Source organism: Macaca thibetana, chromosome 6 (assembly GCF_024542745.1).
Source record: "Macaca thibetana thibetana isolate TM-01 chromosome 6, ASM2454274v1, whole genome shotgun sequence".
Taxonomy (NCBI): Eukaryota; Metazoa; Chordata; class Mammalia; order Primates; family Cercopithecidae; genus Macaca; species Macaca thibetana.
This window is the reverse complement of record NC_065583.1, coordinates 166,084,623-166,103,893: the sequence shown is the minus strand read 5'-3', so window position 1 is coordinate 166,103,893 and position 19,271 is coordinate 166,084,623. Positions and strand designations below refer to the sequence as shown.

Here is a 19,271-nt window from a genome sequence, read left to right as displayed (position 1 = left end):
TGGCCTTGGCCTCTCTGCTGGGATTGCAGGCATGAGCCATCTTGCCCACCCTGATACTTTCAATAAATAAACTTTTCCCAAAGGAGAAGTAGGAATGTTTCAGCCTTTTCATCTAATGCATATTTATTGAGCACCCCAGAGCATGCAGTCAGTTGGAAGTTTTAGGCTTGTGAATTGGGTAACGAGGGCTGTGGCGGCTGTGGGATCCCCACACGTGCATGGGAATGTGGGCAATGAGACACCGTGGGGCCGGGGCACCAGGGAAGACCTGGCGTTGGAAGGGATGGCTCATCAGGTCACCAGGTAAAAAGACGAGGCAGAATATTCCAGGTAGAGGGACTCCTAATAGACTGAGTGGGGAAACCCCACGGGCCCACCTGTCTAGATTCTTCCAGGTTTCTCTGAGCAGCATTCCTTCCTTCTGGGAATGGCGCTTCTAGAATGGGGATCTTAAGACCTACGGTCAGACATGGCAGGCCAGATAATTTCTTTATGTTAGAGCAGTACTTTTAGGTTTTATGGCTGGCTTTAGGGAAAGGGGGTTCTGGTCAAAGATCTGCCTTGGGGAAGAGGGATTCCGGTTTGGATGGTTGGCCTCCGGGAAGAAGGGACTGAGAGACGGGAGCGCAGGAGGGCAGAGAGAAACCTTTGCTTCTGAGGCCTTCACTGTGGGGTATTGCTTCCTAAGCCCCAACAGCATTCTGAGGGAAGTGAGTCTGCAAGGAAGGAGAGATTGAAGAGAAACAGGAGGGATCTGATAAATATTCCACAGCAGTGGGCAGGGAGTGGCTGTCAAGCACAGGAGGGGAGAAGCAGGGATGCGCCTCTTTCAGCAAGAGGAGAATCCCCTGCGTTTTCTGTAGGAAATGTGAACTGAGGACTGGCGAGGTTCATAAACTTGGAAAGAAGAGCTTTCTACTCATAAAGGGTTGCAGCCTGCAGGGTGGCCATTGTGGCAGGGAAGCAGAGCCTCTGGCCAGAAGCCAGAAACAGACCCTTCCAGGGGCAGAAGAACAAGACAGAGGAACAATGCGTGTGAACGAGGTGGCTCAATACACACATTCTGTAAGCTATGGGAGAAGCATTGAATATTGATGACAGGAGAAACATGCGCGTGTGCAGTCGAGCTCCGAGCTCCATGCCTCTCCCTGGGACCTGTGTTCAAAAAGCGACAGCGTTAGCAGGATCCGAGGGTGGAATGCTGGTCGGTTGTTTTGTCCAAATCACAGAAGGGCGGGGCAGCATCAGGCGGTTGGTTTATATCAGTGGAGGAGTATTTAGAACGGGCTGGTTTCTGTTTAGCCTTAGAAAGGAAGCCTCGCGGTGGTTAGCAAGGAATGGGTATAACAGGCGCATTGCCCTTCCATCCTGTCATAGCCGGGAGTCAGTTTTCAAGAGTTCTCTGGGGTCCTCTTGGCCAGGAGGGGGCTGGTTCAGTCCGTTGGAGGGCTCAGGATTTCACTTTTCCTTCTCGGAGGCCCATGAATGTGGGCAGCGTGGGGGGCGATGGGGGAAAGCCGAGGGACTTCCCTTCTGGTGGTTTCTGTTCCCTCTGTGAACTTGAAGATGAGTCATCCAGGAGAGGGGTTTGCCTGAGGTAGGTGACTTCCATATGAAAAGTTTAACATTTTCCCCATGGGGCCTGGGGAAAAGTCAACCGGGAAGCACAGGAGGGCTGTTGGGCCAGGCTGAGAAGCCGGTTGGGCCCAGGTGGTGTGGGTGTCCACCTCTGTGTATCTCCCAATAAAGGCGCCTTGGCATCCATGCAGAGCGGAACCAGGGGCGTGGCAGGGCCAGGCGTCATCTCCAGCTTTCCTCTTTTGCATACCACAGACCTGTGCATCCACTCGTTTAGGAGCTCTCTGAATCAAACACTCCACTCCCTCCTCCTGCCCGCCCGGGGTTGGGGGCTGGACTCCAACTCTGCCTCCTGAATGCTCCTGTGGTCTCCTGGTGAGCTCCCCACCACTCGGAGAGCCTCAGGTCCAGGGTGGAGAGGCCCCACACCAGGCTGCACAGCCAGCCCTGAATCATCGTCCCAACCTTGCACTCATTTTGAATAGCTCTGTGCTAGTTCTCCCCTTTTTTTATTTTTATTTTTATTTATTTATTTATTTATTTTGAGACAGTGTCTTGCTCTGTTGCCCAGGCTGGAGTACGCTGGTGTGATCTCTGCTCACTGCAACCTCCACCTCCTGGGTTGAAGTGATTGTCCTGCCTCAGCCTCCCCAGTAGCTGGGATTACAGGCATCTGCTACCACTCCCAGCTAATTTTTGTATTTTTAGTAGAGACGGGGTTTCACCATGTTGGCTAGGATGGTTTGATCTCTTGACCACGTGATCCACCCGCCTCGGCGTCCCAGAGTGCTGGGATTACAGGCGTGAGCCACTGCACCAGGCCTGTCTCCTCTTTTTTAAAATAAACTTTTGATTTGAGAATAGTTTATGCTTACAGAGAAACTGCAAACACTGTACAGAGAATGCCTGTGTGCCTCACACCAGTTCCTCTGTTGTTAAGATCTGACGTCTGTGATGCGTTGGACACAATGAATGGACCTGTGTCAATGCACCATTATTAACTGAAGTCTGTTCTTTATTCAGATTTCCTCAGCGTTTCCCGGATTTCCTTTTTCTGTTGCAGGATCACATGTGGCATTTAGCACTCATGGCTCCTCAGGCTCCTCTTGGCTGTGAGCTTCTCAGACTTCTCTTGTTTTTCACGACCTTGACAGTTTTGAGGACTGGTCGGGTACATTGCAGAATGTTCCTTAATTTGGACGTGTCTGATGCTTTTCTTGTGATGAGACTGGAGTTATGAGTTTTTAGAGGAAGGCCCCTGATAAAGGGCCATTCTCAACACATGGCACTAGGAGACACACTACCAACCTGACCCATTGCTGATAATGTTGGCCTTGGTCCCCTGGCTGAGGTCATGTTAGCAGGTTTCTCCCTGGAAGGTTCTCTCCCTCCTCCCCCGTTTCCGTGTAATAGTCTTTCATGGGAAGTCATTGCGCACAGCCTGCAGGTTAAGGAGAGGGGAACACGTTCTGGCCCCTTGAGAGTGGAGTGCCTGCCTAGATTACTCAGAATTTTTCTTCTGGATTTTTCTATTCTGCTGGTCACCGTTTACACATATTGTCTCCTGTAATTTTCACAAATGGGAGGTGAATATTATCCCTTATTTTACAGATGTGGAAAAGCTGACTGCCAAAAGCCACCCAGATTCTGAGTGGCAGGCCTGGCCCTTGAACCTGGCTGTTCTCAGAGCCAGCTGTCTTCAGTACTGAGCTCATTGTCTACACTGTGTCTGAGTGATGCAATTTCATTCAAATTCACTTCCTCCCTGGGTCACTTGTCACCTTCTCTTAAGCAGGGTAGGGCTCACTGGGGGAGAGGGGGTGTTCTGGGGTTCTCTAGGTGAGCCTACCCTTTAAAAGGGCTTCTCTGAGGATTTCAGGAATTGAGTCAGATTCCGTAATGTCCAAGTTGGACTGGGCTCAAACTAGATTTTTTTTTTGGAGGCAGAGTCTCACACTGTCACCTAGGCTGGAGTTCAGTGGCGTGATCTCATCTCACTGCAACCTCCACCTCCCAGGTTCAAGCAATTCTCCTGTCTCGACCTCCTGAGTAGCTGGGAATATAGGCATGCACCACCATACCCAGCTAATTTTTGTATTTTTAGTAGAGACAGGGTTTCAGTATGTTGCCCAGGCTGGTCTCGAAGTCCTGGCCTCAAGTGATCTGCCTGCCTCGGCCTCCCAAAGTGCTGGGATTACAGGAGTGAGCCACTGCACCTGGCCTTAAAGTAGATTTCAATATGGCGTGTGTTTGGGTTCCCTTGTGCAAGGAAGGCTGTGTGTCTCATATATATAAAGAAAAGGAAAGCTCCATTTGGTTACTCATCATTGTTTTTAGAGAATAAAGGTTGATACTTATACATTCTTAGAAGTATTGGGTCCACCTTTGATTTCCATTGAATGGGGTCATCTGTGTGATGAGAGGTATTATTCTGCCATCCTGGGAAAACCCGTGGGAAGCAGGGCGTGATTTCTTGGATCATCAAAAGCTCAGGCCTATAGTCAGAACGAGCTGGCTGCATGTTGGTTTTTCTGAACGCAACATAATATGCAGAACAGATCTGTATAATGGGCGGTTTGCTTTGTGGACTTTCAATTTTTCGTGTTTCCACCTATTCAAAGCGCTTAGGATATATCAGTGCAAAGGAACATCCTGCTGAAGATTGTGACGGACATGCTATTTCACAGTTTAAAGAAATGGCTCCAAATGAATTGCAATTCGTTTTACTATGACCCTGGCTAAATCTAACTGACAGGTGCCGCCAAGCATTTAACTGGACCATAAACCAAACTGAGATCAAAGGATTCCCCCAGCTTCCCGCACCACCGCCCAGTTTAGAGTAATTCAGCAGCTCTGGGTACCTGACAGCTGGCCTTATCCCCTCCCCGCACATAGTAAAGGACGAGGGAGGGCAATGTGGTGTAAATGAGTCAAAAAAGCACCAGCGACTGGCTGTGAGTCACGCAGCGAGGGGATCGTACCCTTTGTCTCCTGCTTATAACTCGAACACTGTTACACTCATCAGGGCTTCTTTTTCAAAAAGATACAAGGTTCCCCTTTTCACATTTGTGGTGAAATGTGAAAAGGGGACGGGCTGAGGTCAATGGCGAGCTTGCTCCTCAGGACAGTTCACTCCTGATTTTGGTTGCCCGTTCCTTCTTCGCTTGGATTGATGGAGAGCAAACCCACAGGATTTCATACTGGTGGGGCAGCAGCCCAGAGTGGCCCTCAAAGAGGGAAACTGGGTTCCAGCCCCGGCAGTACTATCCCTCAGGGTGTGACTGGGGAGACAGAAACCACTTGATATATCGGAGGGTTTCATATTGGATTTGCTGAACTGAAGGGGCTGGGGGAGCAGAGATCAAGGGCACCCAGCCCTGCCTGCTGGAATCTCAGCCGCAGTGGGGAATGCTGGAAGCTCTGCAGCCTCATGCTCACTTAGTATTCTGTCTGCAGAGGTGGACTGGGCTGGGGAGGCACCTCAGGTCTCATGCCTGCCCGACCCCAGAGTAATGTCCTTGCCACCTCTCTCCCATCCCAAATCTCAGGCAGTGCCACCCATTGGAAGTTTCTGTGCAAACCAGATGCCTGTGGGGAGTCTGGGCCCTGAGCCCGGCTTCTCCGTGATTCAGGGGTTCCTGGGGAGAGGTGATACCAAGTTAAGGAGGGAGTGCATAGAAACGTCCACGAGGCCCCTGCAGCTACAACAGTGGGGGCTGAAAGGAACACGCTGGAGTTGGAACGAATATGTGGGGATTTCTGAACACTGCATCCCCGGTGCATCAGGATGGGGCACTGTGGCTAGGCACAGTGGCTCACGCCTGGAATCCCAGCACTTTGGGAGGCTGAGGCAGGTGAATTGCTTGAATGCAGGAGTTTGAGACCAGCCTCGGCAACATTAGGAGATCCCATCTCTACAAAAAAGAATTTTTTTCAATTAGCTGGGCATGATGGTGCTCGCCCGTGAGCCCAGTTACTTGGGAGGCTGAGGAGGGAGGATCTCTTGAGCCCAGTAGGTCCAGACTACCGTGAGCTATGATCGTGCTCCTGCACTCCAGTCTGAGTGACAGAGAGAGACTCCATCTCTTAAATAAACAAAAAAGATGGGAACTGGGTACCCAGCACCTCCCCTGGGGTTCAGGAGGAGAGACTCGGGCAGACTGCTCATGTTCCCAAGGGGTTCAGACCTCATCAGCAGGGGCCTGGATGGAGGTGGCAGCTAAGGGGAGGGTGCGGCGGAGGGAGGGAGGAAGCTCTTTCCACCAGCTGTGGTTGGTCATGAAGGAATGAGGTCTGAGTTTGGGGACAGTGGTTCTCACCTGCGGTGTTGTTGCCCCACTGATGGTGATTTGGCAGTGTCTGGACACAGTTTTGGTTGTCACAACCTGTGCAGGAGTGGGGGTGGTTGCTACTGGCATCTATTGGTGTAGAGACCAGGGATCTGCCCAGCATCCTGCAGTGCGCAGGGCAGTCCCCACAACTGAGAGTCATGTGGCCCCCCGTGCCGACTGTGCCAAGGCTGGGACTGACCCTGCTCCAGGGCACTGAAGTGGGGGAGGTATACGCACACAAGGACCTATGGGCTAGCTGGCATCAGGCGGCATGGACAGTTGACCCAAAGAGGATGCTCTCCCACTCCATTTTGGTTTTCCTTGGGTGAATTCTGGAAACAGCACTGTTGCTCTGATGGTCTCCTTATTCACCATGAACTGAGAGCACCATGGGCGTGCCTGGGAATGAGCAGAAAGTTAGATCCTTTTTGGAGGTGCAAGGTGAGAAAGGGGAGAAATCTGTGTTCTCTAAGAAATCTCCTTACCTGCTTTGCTTTATAGCTGAGGGCCTTGCCTGCGACACTCTGTGGGATGTGTGGGGTAGGTAGGTGGGGGGAGAGAGAGAGAGAGAGAGAGAGAGAGAGAGAGAGAGAGAGAGAGAGACGGCGGCGGGGGGGAAGGTGGGGTGGCGGATACGGGTGGAGAGAGAGAGACTGCCGCTTCTGGGTGGGAACAGAGGGTGCCAGCGTGAATTGGCACTGTCCTATTGCTGTGATGATGACTTTTTCCTCCCTGCAGCTCCGGAGCACTTGGAAGTGGTTCTGAAGCTCATTTGCAGCTTTGCATCTGTTTGCATGGGCGTCTGCTGCTTGGAGTTGAGGCTTCCTGCCCGCATTGGCTGTCTGAGGCTGAGCTCCCTACCTACCCGCAGAGTCCCTGCCCCCCACGTCCACTCCCAACAGTGTGATGGGACAGCTCCTCCCGCAAGTGCTTTGTGGAAGGAGACCTGCAAGAACCCAAAACAGCAGTGCTGCAGCCAGGGCGGTGCCCTCTGCTTTCCTCTGTTTCCTGGGCTCCGGGAGAATTCTATCTTGGGTCCGAGAAAAACTCACACAGCAGACTGGCTGGCCCAGGGCTGACTCGGTGTTTCTTTCTCCCTCTAGGAAGGCCTGGCTGGAATCAGCACATTTTGTGGAAGTGGGAACCAATACACGTGTACACTTCTCTTTACAGGGCACGCTATCATCACTAACTACTTGTTGAACTATTTTCCCGGTCTTGACCTTGAAAGGAGAAACGCGTTCGGGTTCACCGCCCTGATGAAAGCCGCCATGCAGGGTCGAACGGACTGCATCCGAGCCCTGATGCTAGCAGGTATGTCCACCTGTCCCGTGCAACTTCCGGGGGCCCCGGGACACCAGAGTTGCTCCTTTAAGGAATATATTTTGAGATTAATCACTCCCATAGAAACAACGCCTAGCTGCTGCAATAAGGAATAGTTTCTTCACTGAGGTACACTGCTGTAATTATCTGAGTTTTTTAAAAAGCCAACAACAAATGCTTTCAGGATCACGGGGAGAAGCCATGCATTTGTTCCCTTCAGGACGCCCCTTCCTGCTCCCTGCTGAGCTTTGCAGTGGGTGGCATCTTCCCTCACCTTCTGTTTTCCTCCTGCTCACCCATTCTACACCCCCAGCCCTGTCCATATCTGTTCTTCCTCAGAAAGGGGAGATCTCTTGGCTGTAAATGGCAAGACTGTGCTGTTGAAGGTGGGTGTAGGGATGGTGGGAACGGCCCAGGCCATCCTAGGTCCCTGCTTGCTGGTGGGTGGCATTGCATAGTAATGTTACGAGGCGATGTGGAGTTGCATGGTAATGTTAGGAGGTGAGGTGGAGTTGCCTGGTAACATTGGGAGGTGATGTGGAGTTGCATGGTAACATTAGGAGGTGATGTGGAGTTGCATGGTAACGTTAGGAGGTGACGTGGAGTTGCATGGTAACGTTGGGAGGTGACGTGGAGTTGCATGGTAACGTTGGGAGGTGACGTGGAGTTGCATGGTAACGTTAGGAGGTGACGTGGAGTTGCATGGTGACATTAGGAGGTGATGCGGAGTTGCATATTAATGTTGGGATGTGATATGGAGTTGCATGGTAATGTTGGAAGGTGACGTGGAGTTGCATGGTGATGTTAGGAGGCAACATGGAGTTGCATGGTGACGTTAGGAGGTGATGTGGAGTTGCATGGTAACGTTAGAAGACGACATGTTGTGTGGTAACATTAGGAGGTGACGTGGAGTCACATGGTGACGTTAGGAGGTGACGTGGAGTCGCGTGGTGACGTTAGCAGGTGACGTGGAGTCGCGTGGTGACGTTAGCAGGTGACGTGGAGTCGCGTGGTGACGTTAGGAGGTGACGTGGAGTCGCGTGGTGACGTTAGCAGGTGACGTGGAGTCCCGTGGTGACGTTAGGAGGTGACGTGGAGTCGCGTGGTGACGTTAGCAGGTGACGTGGAGTCGCGTGGTGACGTTAGGAGGTGACGTGGAGTCGCGTGGTGACGTTAGCAGGTGACGTGGAGTCGCGTGGTGACGTTAGGAGGTGACGTGGAGTCGCGTGGTGACGTTAGCAGGTGACGTGGAGTCGCGTGGTGACGTTAGCAGGTGACGTGGAGTCGCGTGGTGACGTTAGGAGGTGACGTTAGCAGGTGACGTGGAGTCGCGTGGTGACGTTAGCAGGTGACGTGGAGTCGCGTGGTGACGTTAGCAGGTGACTGCGGAGTTGCGTGGTAATGTTAGTAGGCAATGTGGTATTGCATGGTGATGTATGTGGCAAATTCTGTTTTCTTTGATGTGTCATAGAGTGGAAAATTCTCAGGCTATCAAACTGAATCAACCTCCCTTTGTCTTTCGCGCCATCTTGGAGAAAGCACTTTCCTGTTCCATCTGTGAAATGGGAGTAATGACCTTTCTCCCTCACCTCCCTGAGGCTAAAATATGACAACACTTTATATACTGCTAAAGGCTATCCGGCTGCAATGAGCTACTAAGCTAAATGCTACACAACTAATAGCTTTAATTCTGTTCTTCACTCTGAAATAGAATCAATGATCATCCTTCGGGCAACCTCTTTGGGTTATTTTGAGAATTAAATGAGAAAATACGTGTCAAGCGCATGTGGTGTTAGATTCAGTGAGCAGCTGAAATCTCAGTGAATGTGCGATGCTGCTTTCACCGTTACTTAATTCTGTTATTTTAATTTCTCTTTATTTTTGTTCTTGGCACTGGGTTCAGCCAGTCCTGCTTGGCATTGCAAGTTCCTGAAGAAGTGGATTTCCTCTCTATTCTTACTTGTTCTGCTGCGGTAACAAAATACCTCACCTGGGTAATTTACAAACTGTAAAATGTATTGCTCACACTTGGGGAGGCTGAGAAGTCCAAGATCAAGGTGCCGGCAGGGCCGATGTCTGCTGATGCCCCTTCCTTCTTGCTGTCTCCTCTCATGGCAGAGCGGACGCCGAGGCATCCTCAAAACCTCTTTCATAAGGCACTAGTTTGATTCAGGAGGGCACAGCCTTCGTAATCTAATCACCTCCTCAAGGCCTCACCTCTTAATGCCATCCCAGGGAGTCTGAAGTTCCAGCATAGGAATTTTGGAGGGTCGTCACCATTCAGACCACAGCACCACCCCTGTCTTGGTTATCCTGAGGGTGGCATCAGAGTTTTCCCAGGCATCGGTGCTTCCAGTAATGTCACTTTTCTGTTCCAGGACCCCTGCTGGGCTCCCACATTTAGTTGTCTTCTTAGTTGTCCCCAGTCTTTTTCTTCTTTTTTTGTCTTTTTTTTTTGAGACAGTCTCACTTTGTCGCTGTCCCTAGTCGTCGTCTTCTTTCCAGTCTTCTTCTTCTTCTTTCTTCTTCTTTCTTCTTTCTTCGACACACTCTGTCGCCCAGGCTGGAGTGCAATAGCGCAATCTTGGCTCACTGCAACCTCCACCTCCCAGGTTCAAGTGATTCTCCTGCCTCAGCCTGCCGAGTAGCTGGGATTACAGGCACCTACCACCACACCCAGCTAATTTTTGTATTTTTAGTAGAGACAGGGTTTCACCACGTTGGCCAGGTTTGTCTCGAACTCCTGACGTCAGGTGATCTGCCCGCCTTAGCCTCCCAAAGTGTTGGGATTACAGGCGTGAGCCACCGCATCCCGCCCCTAGTCTTTTCTCGGGTCTGTGAAGTTTCTGTCATAACCTGTTGCCTGTGACGGGACAGTCTTGATTCCAGCCAGTGTGCAGCGCTGCCTCGTCTGAGCCTATCTGTTGTTTTTCTCGAGATCAGTCTGGAGTTACAGGATTCACAACTGCTTCAGATTTATCTTTCCTTCTGCTTTAACCTTAGGGGATTCTTTAGTCCTAGGGGATGCTATAAGAAAAATAAGTTCAGTGAATAAGAATAGAGGCTTCAAAGATGAAAACTTTCTTAGAAATAAAGAAAAAAAATCATAATTAAAAGTGAGTCCCATCGATTGTATTTTTGATTCAGAGATGATAGTTTCATTTAAAAAAAAATCAACGAGATATCAGTTTCAACAGAGTTTTGGCCCTGCCTGCCCTTATCAATGAGAAATGGTTCCTTCTAATTAAATGGTGATTATGTGGTGCTTTTGTGTTTGGCGGGAGCTTCAGATGCTTTTGCTATTTCTGGATCTAGTTATAATTGAGTGTAGATCTTTGGTAATTTACTTTTTCAACTGAACATTTATGATGTCAGTCACATCAGTGCACTTTCCGACTGAACTAATTTGAACTGCAAACCTTTTGTAGGTCAGTTGCCCTCTCGTCATTTGGTTCAACTGCTGTGCTTTCTTCCCTGGGTCTCCTGGGGGTTTCAGGCATGTGTGACAGCATTTAGAGGATTCCAGAAACACCTTGCACATCTCTTGGAACGATGAGCCTGTGGGCAGTGGGTTTGCTGCTGACATTGCTTTCCCCCCATCAGTTATTTGGATACAAATTTGGCATTAGATTTTATACTCTCCCTCCCCTGTTCCCCACTTTGCAGGCCCATCCCCCGTCACAGTCTAGAACAATCCACAGATTATTGTCTGTGGGATCCTGTAGTGAGTCTCTCCCTGTCCTGTACAAGGTACAGAGCAAGAAGCTGAACAGAAATAACGCAGGAGCCAGGACCCAGTTTCAAATTCGTCTTCTCCACTTCCCATCTCTACACCTGCAGCCTGTCACTCACCTCTCTAGGACTCAGTTTCCTCTTCTATAAAATGAGGCTAATGATAGCACCCACTGCAGGAAGGCGGGATGCGGATTGAGCAAGTTCACGTGGGAGCAGCCCCCAGGTGCCTGCCTGGCTTGGAGAAGCCTTCTGGACATGTTGGTTGTGATTATTGTTATTGTTATTATTATCATTATTGGTGAGTTTGTGTGTTCAATAGTTATCTGTTAAGTGAATGAAAAAATATGGTTTGTTTTTCCCTTTGAAAAATATCTTGTGAATGAGATACTTAAACTTTCTTAGTGAGGGTAGTAAGCCCCTACCTCAGGGTTTTTGTATTTTGCTTTTTTTTTTTGTTTTGAGACAGAGTCTCACTCTATCGCCCAGGCTGGAGTGCAGTGGTACGATCTCAGCTCACTGCAATCTCCGTCTCCCGAGTTCAAGCGATTCTCCTGCCTCAGCCTCCTGAGTAGCTGGGACTACAGGCGTCTGCCACCGTGCCCAGCTAATTTTTGTATTTTTAGTAGAGACAGGGTTTCTCCATATTGGCTAGGCTGGTCTCAAACTCCTGACCTTGTGATCTGCCCTCCTCAGCCTCCCAAAGTGCTGGGATTACAAGTGTGAGCCACCGCACCTGGCCGGGGGTTTCTTAATTTCAGCACTGCTGACATGCAGAGCCAGATAATTCTGTGTTGTAGGGGCTGTCTTTCAAACTGTAGGATTTTTAGTGGCATCCCTGGCCTCTACCCACAAGACGACTGTAGCACCTCCCCAGTTGTGACTACCAAAAATATCTCTAGATGTTGCTAACAGTCTCCCAGTTTGGGGGAAGAATTGCTTCCCGTTGAGAACCACTGATGTAAATAATTTAAATGGGAAAGGATATACAAAGTGAGAAGAAACATTTTCCCCTCTGTGTACTCTTCCTCTCTTGTTCTGTATTCCTCCCTCAAATAAAAGTGTGACATCTTGGCCGGGCACCGTGGCTAACGTCTGTAATCTCAGCACTATGGGAGACTAAGGTGGGTGGATCACCTGAGGACAGAAGTTCGAGACCAGCCTGGCCAACATGGTGAAATCCCGCCTCTACTAAAAATACAAACAAAATTTAACCGGGTGAGGTAGCACACGCCCGTAATCCCGGCTACTCAGGAGGCTGAGGCAAGAGAGTTGCTTGAACCTAGGAGGTGGAGGTTGCAGTGAGCCGATATCGTGCCACTGCACTCCAGCCTGGGCAGCAGATGAAACTCTGTCTCAAAAAAAAAAAAGTAATGTATTTTTTAGGGAGCTTTTGAGCTGCCTCTTAAGCTTTGGTTGTAGTGTAGAACTTATAGAAAATTTTCATCTTCTACTATTACTACTAAGCTTACAGTTCGCCCAAGAAAAGTGGGTTTTATTTTCCTTTTCCAGTAGATGGATAAGTATTGTAAAAAAAAAAAAAAAAGTGTTGAATTGCTTCCCCAGGATTAGTGGACAGCAGTAAGGACAGATGTTGGTATATTTGTAAAATTTGTGCAAATATTTTAAGTCTTATTCTTTCCATTTAAATATGTGATATTAAGAAAAATTAAACCATTTAAAGAAACTAATAGCCAGAGCCTTTGTTTTAGACGGACACTTCAGATTTTAATAAAAAGTATAACCGGGTTCTGAGAGGCTGATCGATTGCATCTTTGGTTTTGGCCTCGTAAGGAATAACTCAGGCTGTTCTGAAGAGCATTGCAAGGGGAGTTGCAGAACCTTGTTAATTCATTGAAATATTAAGGCCCACAGTGACAGGTCTGTTTAAATAGGTGACTCCGAGAAGCATATCGAGGATGTGATTTTTTTCTGAAGACAGGCAGAATCTGTGGAGGTTAGCAGGTTCCAGGCTTGCTTAAGGGAGTTCACTTTCAGACCTGAAGTGCGGTGTAACTGCCCCAGCCTTCAGGAAGCAAAAACAAGCAGCAGTAACCTCAAATCTTGCTGTGATTCCAAGGAGCAAAGTGGATTTAAAGGACGGTGAGGAACAGAGATCACAGATGCTCCCACTGTGGGTCGGAGGGTTGCTCTTGTCTCAGGGAAGCCCTGATATCTCCTGGAAAGTCAGATGATTTCCAACCACATAGAGGTTTCTTTCTGTTTATAAGGAAAACATACGTTTCCTATGAAGTGTGAATTTGCCATGTAGAATTGTTTGAAGTCATTAGCCAGAGGAAGGATGAAAAGTCAAGCATTCTGTGTCACCTGAAAAGCAAACCTTGAGACAAGGACTTGAGGGCAAGTAGTTTCGTAGGAAGGTGGCCCCAGGAAGTGGAGGGAGGGAGCGGGAAGTGAGATTGGGAAGAATGGAAGCTAAGACATGTCCACCAATGAGCAGATTCCCCTTGTGGGCAGCTGGGACTCAGATCCCCTGGACCCTCCAATATGAGGAAAAGATATCGCAGAGATGCTGGGACGTTTATTTTCCAACTCCAGTCCCTCTTTGAGGGGAGATGAGAACTTTGAGCACACTTCCCACCTGCTGTGTGGCGGGGGGGGTGGCTTGTCCTCCCTGCTGGGCTGGAGCACAAGCTCTTTCTCGGGACCCTAATCCAGATTTGTCATCCTGATTATACCCACAATGCCCAAGATGCAGGCTGGAGGTGGCACAAGAGGAAGCAGTGAGGGCTGGTCCATAGTGGTCCCCTGTGGCCAGGAAAGGCCCCCTTGCAAGAGAGAGACCTGAGCTGGGGTTTATAGGATGGATAACATGGGGGTGGGTGGGGGCTGGTGGAGAAACAGGAAGGGAAGTGACACATTCAGGGCTTCACGCTCCACCCACCTCCTGCTAGTCCTGGGCCTGGCCATGGCTCCCGGAGAAAGCCTTCTTGAGAATGAGTGATGGAAAGTATAGATTTTTTTTTCCCATTAGCACCTGTTTGGAATGTTTTTGGCTGCAAGTAACAGAAATCCTGACTAGACAGCAGCTTAAAGAAAACAGGCTGCATTTCTCAGCTCCTTAGAAGTCTGAGGTTGGCAGTCACCCTCCAGAGCTGGCCCTGGACTTCATGAGGACAACACAGACCCCAGTGGTTTCCTCCTGTCCATTTGGCTCCCCTTAGCCTGTTGATCTGTCACCCCTTGATTCCACAAGAATCACCCAATCCGTATTTCAGACAGGAAGCTGCAGCAGCACCAACCATGCTGGTCCCTTTCGTCAGGATGCAAAACCTTTAGGGCTCAGTCACCACTGCTGGGTTGCTTGGCTACTTGTAGCTGTAAGGGAGGCTGGAAGAATGGGGAACAGGATTGCAGCCATTAGATTCGACTAGTGCTTCTCAGCTGGAGGTAATGTTGCCCCAGGGGACATTTGACCATCTGGAGACATTTTTGGTTGTCAGAACTGGCGGAGTGCTACTGGCATCTAGAAGAAGGTAGAGATCAGGGATGCTGTTAAGTGTTCTCCAATGCACAGGACAACCCATACCAAAATAATTACCTGGCCTAATATGTCAATAGTGCTGAGGTTCAGAAGTCCTGGGTTAGACTGATTGTGATGCATTGCCAAGAACTGAGGATGTTGCTCCCTCAAGTGAAATAGAGGATTTTTGTGTAGACTTAGAGCGCTCAACAAGGCAGCAAGTGGACCCATGGGCGGCAGCCCCACTTTTGTCCGTATGGTTGAGCCCTGGGCAAAACGACACTAGGTGGAAGGTGAGGATGCTGGGGGGTCTGCTGGCAGGAAGATGGATACAGTGGCATTTCAGAAATCCTCTGTATTCTCTGAAAGGTGTTTGCATAAAATGTTATTAATCAGTACTTATCTTTTATAATTTAATTACTGTGTTCAGGTCATTAATATGACCCTTTACAGTCTCTTCCTAAGGCAGCTGATCCCTAATTTATAGCATGACTCGGATTCTAGGATCCAGTGGCCTTTGTTCCTTAGAGTCTTTGTCTTTTCTGAGATCATTTTGAAAAGATAGGTGAACATCAGGACGAAGAGTGCAAAACTTTGGACAGCTCTTCCTCTGGTTTTCCATTAGCATTCGAAAAATGTCTCTTTCAGGCAGTGTTCATTAAGATTTTAATTTTGCAGTTTGTTCCTTTTTTAAGTGACATGCAATTAATTAAGGTTTAATGTGTCATCTATTTTTTGCTATGACACTTTTACTGCCCCCTTTTCATTTTAGTCAGTTTATAAATTGTACTCTCGCTAATGAGTTCCATCCTGATATCCAGTTCCAAATAATTACCACTCTTCTAATATGGCTATTCTTTAATGTGTCACAGAATTCAGATCCTTACCAGGCAAGCTCAGGTGAGCTGGGTCTGCGGGAGCCATGAGGCCACTGTGGGCCGGCAGGCCAGGGCAGCGGCTGGGGACCCGGCCTTCCTCAGTTCAGCACATATTGATCGGCCATCACATGTCAGACAACTGGGTCTGGGTCTGCATGGGATATACATGAAGAAGCGTCTGTTGGGCCCAGTCCCCGAGGAGCTCACAGACTAGATAACTGCCCTAGTTCTCCATGTTGCTTTGCTGGTGGAGATGGGACTAATGGGACTTGAAATCCTCAATGGTTTCTTTGGTTTTGAAATGGAGTCTGGCTCTGTTAGTCAGGCTGGAGTGCGGTGGCGCCATCTCGGTTCACTGCAACCTCCCCCTCCCGGTTGAAGCAATTCTCCCACCTCAGCCTCCTGAGTAGTTGGGATTACAGGTGCCCGTCGCCATGCCAAGTGAATATTTTGTGTGTTTTTAGTGGAGATGGGGTTTCACCATGTGTTGGCCAGGTTGGTCTCAAACTCCTGACCTCAGGTAATCTTCCCTCCTTGCCCTCCCAAAGTGCTAGGATTACAGGTGTGAGCCACTGCGCCTGGCCCCTCAATGATTTTTAACAGTATGTGGGATTGAGATTGGACCAATATTAATTGAACAGCAATTCCATATTAATTTCTATACTGTAGCATTGAAATTTATGCAGATTTCATCAAGTTGAGTTGAAGTTTAACTTTGCAATATTTAATATTTGGGGGCAGTGGGTGGCCTGGGGAGATTTATTAAGTGACTAGTGACTAGTGTCAGGGAGACTATGTAAGGGGACCTGTCAGACAACCAATAGGCTGTGGATATCAAGAGATTTATTTTAAGGAGCTGACTGTGTGGTTGTGGGGATTGGTGAGTCTGAAATTGGTGCAGTAGGCTTGAAGGCTGGAAACTCAGGCAGGAGTACGTAGATGCTGCAGTCTTGAGGAGGAATTTATTTTTCTCCAGGAAACCTTGGTCTTTGCTCTGAAGGCCCTCAGCAGATTGGGCGAGGCCCACCCACATTATGGAGGTCAATCTTGACTTAAAGTCAACTGATTATAGATGTTAACCACAGCTGCAAAATACCTTCGGGGCAACACTTAGATCCATGTCTGATTAAATCACTTGGTATTCTAGCCTAGCCAAGTTGACATAGAAAACTAAAACTAACCATCACACCGGGCCTGCCAGGTGGTAGGAAGTACATTAGACTGAGGTTAGGACACCCAAGTCTTAGACCCTGTCTCTGTTACTAGCTTGGGGGTCTCAGGCAGGTCCCACAGCCACTGTGACTGCCATTCATTTTGCAACAAGCCTTTTTAAAATTCATGCCCCCTACCCACCAGGATGAGATGTGTTGAGCAAACAAAAATGAATTTTTCTATTCTGGAAAAGCCCACCATCTGTTAAAGATAGACAGAGCTCGGCCAGCTAGTCCGCAGTGGGAGAAGCAAAGGACCACCCATTTCCCACAGTCCAGGACCCATGGCAGTCCTCAGAGTGAGGCCACAGCTGGGGCGCCACCACTTTGCGAGTCACTGTTACTAGTCGTATTTTTAGACTATTCTAACCACAGCATTCAGGTATCCAAGGCAGCTTTATTGTCTGTTCTTCTCTCCATTGACAGAAAGCTATAGGATCTTATTTCTTTAAAAAATTCTGTAATTTGGCCGGGTGTGGTGGCTCATGCCTGTGATCCCAGCACTTTGGGAGGCCAAGGCGGGTGGATCACCTGAGGTCAAGAGTTCAAGACTAGCCTGACCAACATGGAGAAACCCCCTTTCTACCACAAATACAAAATTAGTCCGGTGTGGTGGCACATGCTTGTAATCCCAGCTACTTGGGAGGCTGAGGCAGGAGAATCGCTTGAACCCAGGAGGCAGAGGTTGTGGTGAGCCGAGATCGCACCATTGCACTCTAGCCTGGGCAACAAGAGCGAAATTCCATCTAAAAAAAAAAAAATCTGTAATGTAGGTGCTGAATTCAGGCAGGGTTTCATTCAAGACAGATAATCAAATGGAGCACTTAAAAGGCAGGTTGGACTGGGCTGGGCAACGGTGGCTCACGCCTGTAATCCCAGCACTTTGGAAGGTGGAGGTGGGAGAATTGCTTGAGCCCAGCAGTTCGAAACCAGCTTGCGCAACAGAGCAAGGCCCCATCTCTACAGGTGGGCCGTGGTGTAGTCCCAGCTACTCGGGAGGCTGACTTGGGAGGATGGCTTGAGCCCAGGAGGTTGAGGCTGCAGTGGGCCGTGTTCCCATCACTGCACTCCAGGCCCAACTTTGGGTGCTCGGATGAGCGCAGGGTTCGCGCAGTGGCCGGGTCTAGGGTGCCCTCTGTTAGGAGGCTTGGCTTTGCCCCAGGCTCTGCCTTGGGAGGGAAGAGTCCTTGTTGCCGCCACCCACTCCTGTGTGTGTTTTGCGTTTTGCAGGGGCGGATGTCCACGCGAGGGACCCCCGCCGTGGGATGTCGCCGCAGGAATGGGCCACTTACACGGGCCGCGTGGATGCCGTCCGCCTCATGCAGAGGCTGCTGGAGCGCCCTTGCCCGGAGCAGTTCTGGGAGAAGTACCGGCCCGAGCTGCCGCCGCCCCCCGAAGCGGCGCGGAAGCCCGCGGGCTCCAAGAACTGCCTGCAGAGGCTCACGGACTGCGTGCTGTCCGCGCTGACGCCGCGCACCATGCGGGGCCCAGAGGACGGGGGTGCCCTGGACCACATGGTCCGGATGACCACGAGCCTCTACAGCCCCGCCGTGGCCATCGTGTGCCAGACCGTGTGCCCCGAGAGCCCCCCGTGCGTGGGGAAGAGGCGGCTGGCGGTGCAGGAGATCCTGGCGGCGCGGGCGGCGCGGGGCCCCCAGGCGCAGGAGGCGGATGGGGTGGGAGGCGCAGGGCAACGCGGGCAGACCGGCACGGAGGATGTGGACTGCCGGGAGGGCTCCCCGAGAGCCGACCTCCCGCCCCCGTCCCGGGGCCCCGGCGCGCCCTCCTCGCGGAAGGCCAGCCTCCTGCCCCTGCAGCGCCTGCGGCGGAGAAGCGTGAGGCCCGGCGTGGTGGTGCCCCGGGTCCGAGTCAGCAAGGCGCCGGCGCCCACCTTCCAGCCCGAGCGGCCGGCGCGGAAGGGCAGCACCAAGGACAGCGGCCACCTGCAGATCCCCAAGTGGCGGTACAAGGAGGCCAAGGAGGAGAAGCGGAAGGCAGAGGAGGCCGAGAAGAAGCGCCAGGCCGAGGCGCAGAAGGAGAGGCGCTCCGCGCCCTGGAAGAAGAGGACGTGAGGGCCTGTGTGCCTGGCGTGGGGGCCGGGGCCGGGGCGAGGCCTCGGGGCTGGTCGCGGAGAAGGAGGCGGCCTCGTTGCGCATCGCACCACGGACGCTCCATGGACCACGGGGCCACGCGCATTTCCAGGCTGTCTGTCCAGGCTGCTTCCAGGAGAGGGCTGGGGGAGCCACATCGATTCGCCTGTCACCAGCCCTCCTAGCAATCAGTACACCTAGCGGGCACGTTGCCTAAAAGGCTCCATTTAGAGAACCTCAATTAGGATTTTTTTTTTTTTAAAGATCAATTTATCAAAGGGCGTTTTCTGCGTAATTTTGTATTTTTAATCATTATTTATCAAATTTGCAACGTTTTACAAGTGATAGGGCCCCTTATATCCAAGGCAGTTTTAATACACTTGCCTGAAGACCTTTTGTTTAAAATACTGTTTCTAGCAATAAGTATTCATGATACCTGTATGAGTTCACACAGACATCATGGGATTCTCCCCTTTTTGATTGTTTGGTCTTTTCTCCTCATCGTGGGTGTAGGTGTGCGCTGGATGTTCTTACTAATTAGCTTAAGTGATGCCAGATAGTTCTGTTTGACAGAGGCATTGACTCAGTTCTTTTTAAAACTCTTATCCGGCACTCAAGCCTGTATGGGAGGCCGAGACGGGCGG

The 19,271-nt window shown here is 50.3% G+C and overlaps 1 protein-coding gene and 1 long non-coding RNA gene across 2 annotated transcripts in view; both read left to right on the top strand.

Annotated features, from left to right (window-relative positions):
• ANKRD33B (ankyrin repeat domain 33B) overlaps nucleotides 1-18,640 on the top strand; it is an 85,598-nt gene extending 66,958 nt beyond the window's left edge. The window contains exons 3-4 of the mRNA XM_050794071.1: nucleotides 7,083-7,223; nucleotides 17,768-18,640. Coding sequence (XP_050650028.1) covers nucleotides 7,083-7,223; nucleotides 17,768-18,609 — 983 coding nt within the window. The 3' untranslated portion in view covers nucleotides 18,610-18,640. The remainder of the gene's footprint in view (nucleotides 1-7,082; nucleotides 7,224-17,767) is intronic.
• LOC126956838 (uncharacterized) lies at nucleotides 7,625-12,265 on the top strand. The gene is made up of 4 exons (XR_007726493.1): nucleotides 7,625-8,195; nucleotides 8,227-8,319; nucleotides 8,351-8,474; nucleotides 8,612-12,265. It is a non-coding gene; the product is annotated as an uncharacterized LOC126956838 (long non-coding RNA).
• Nucleotides 18,641-19,271: the final 631 nt, after the last annotated feature.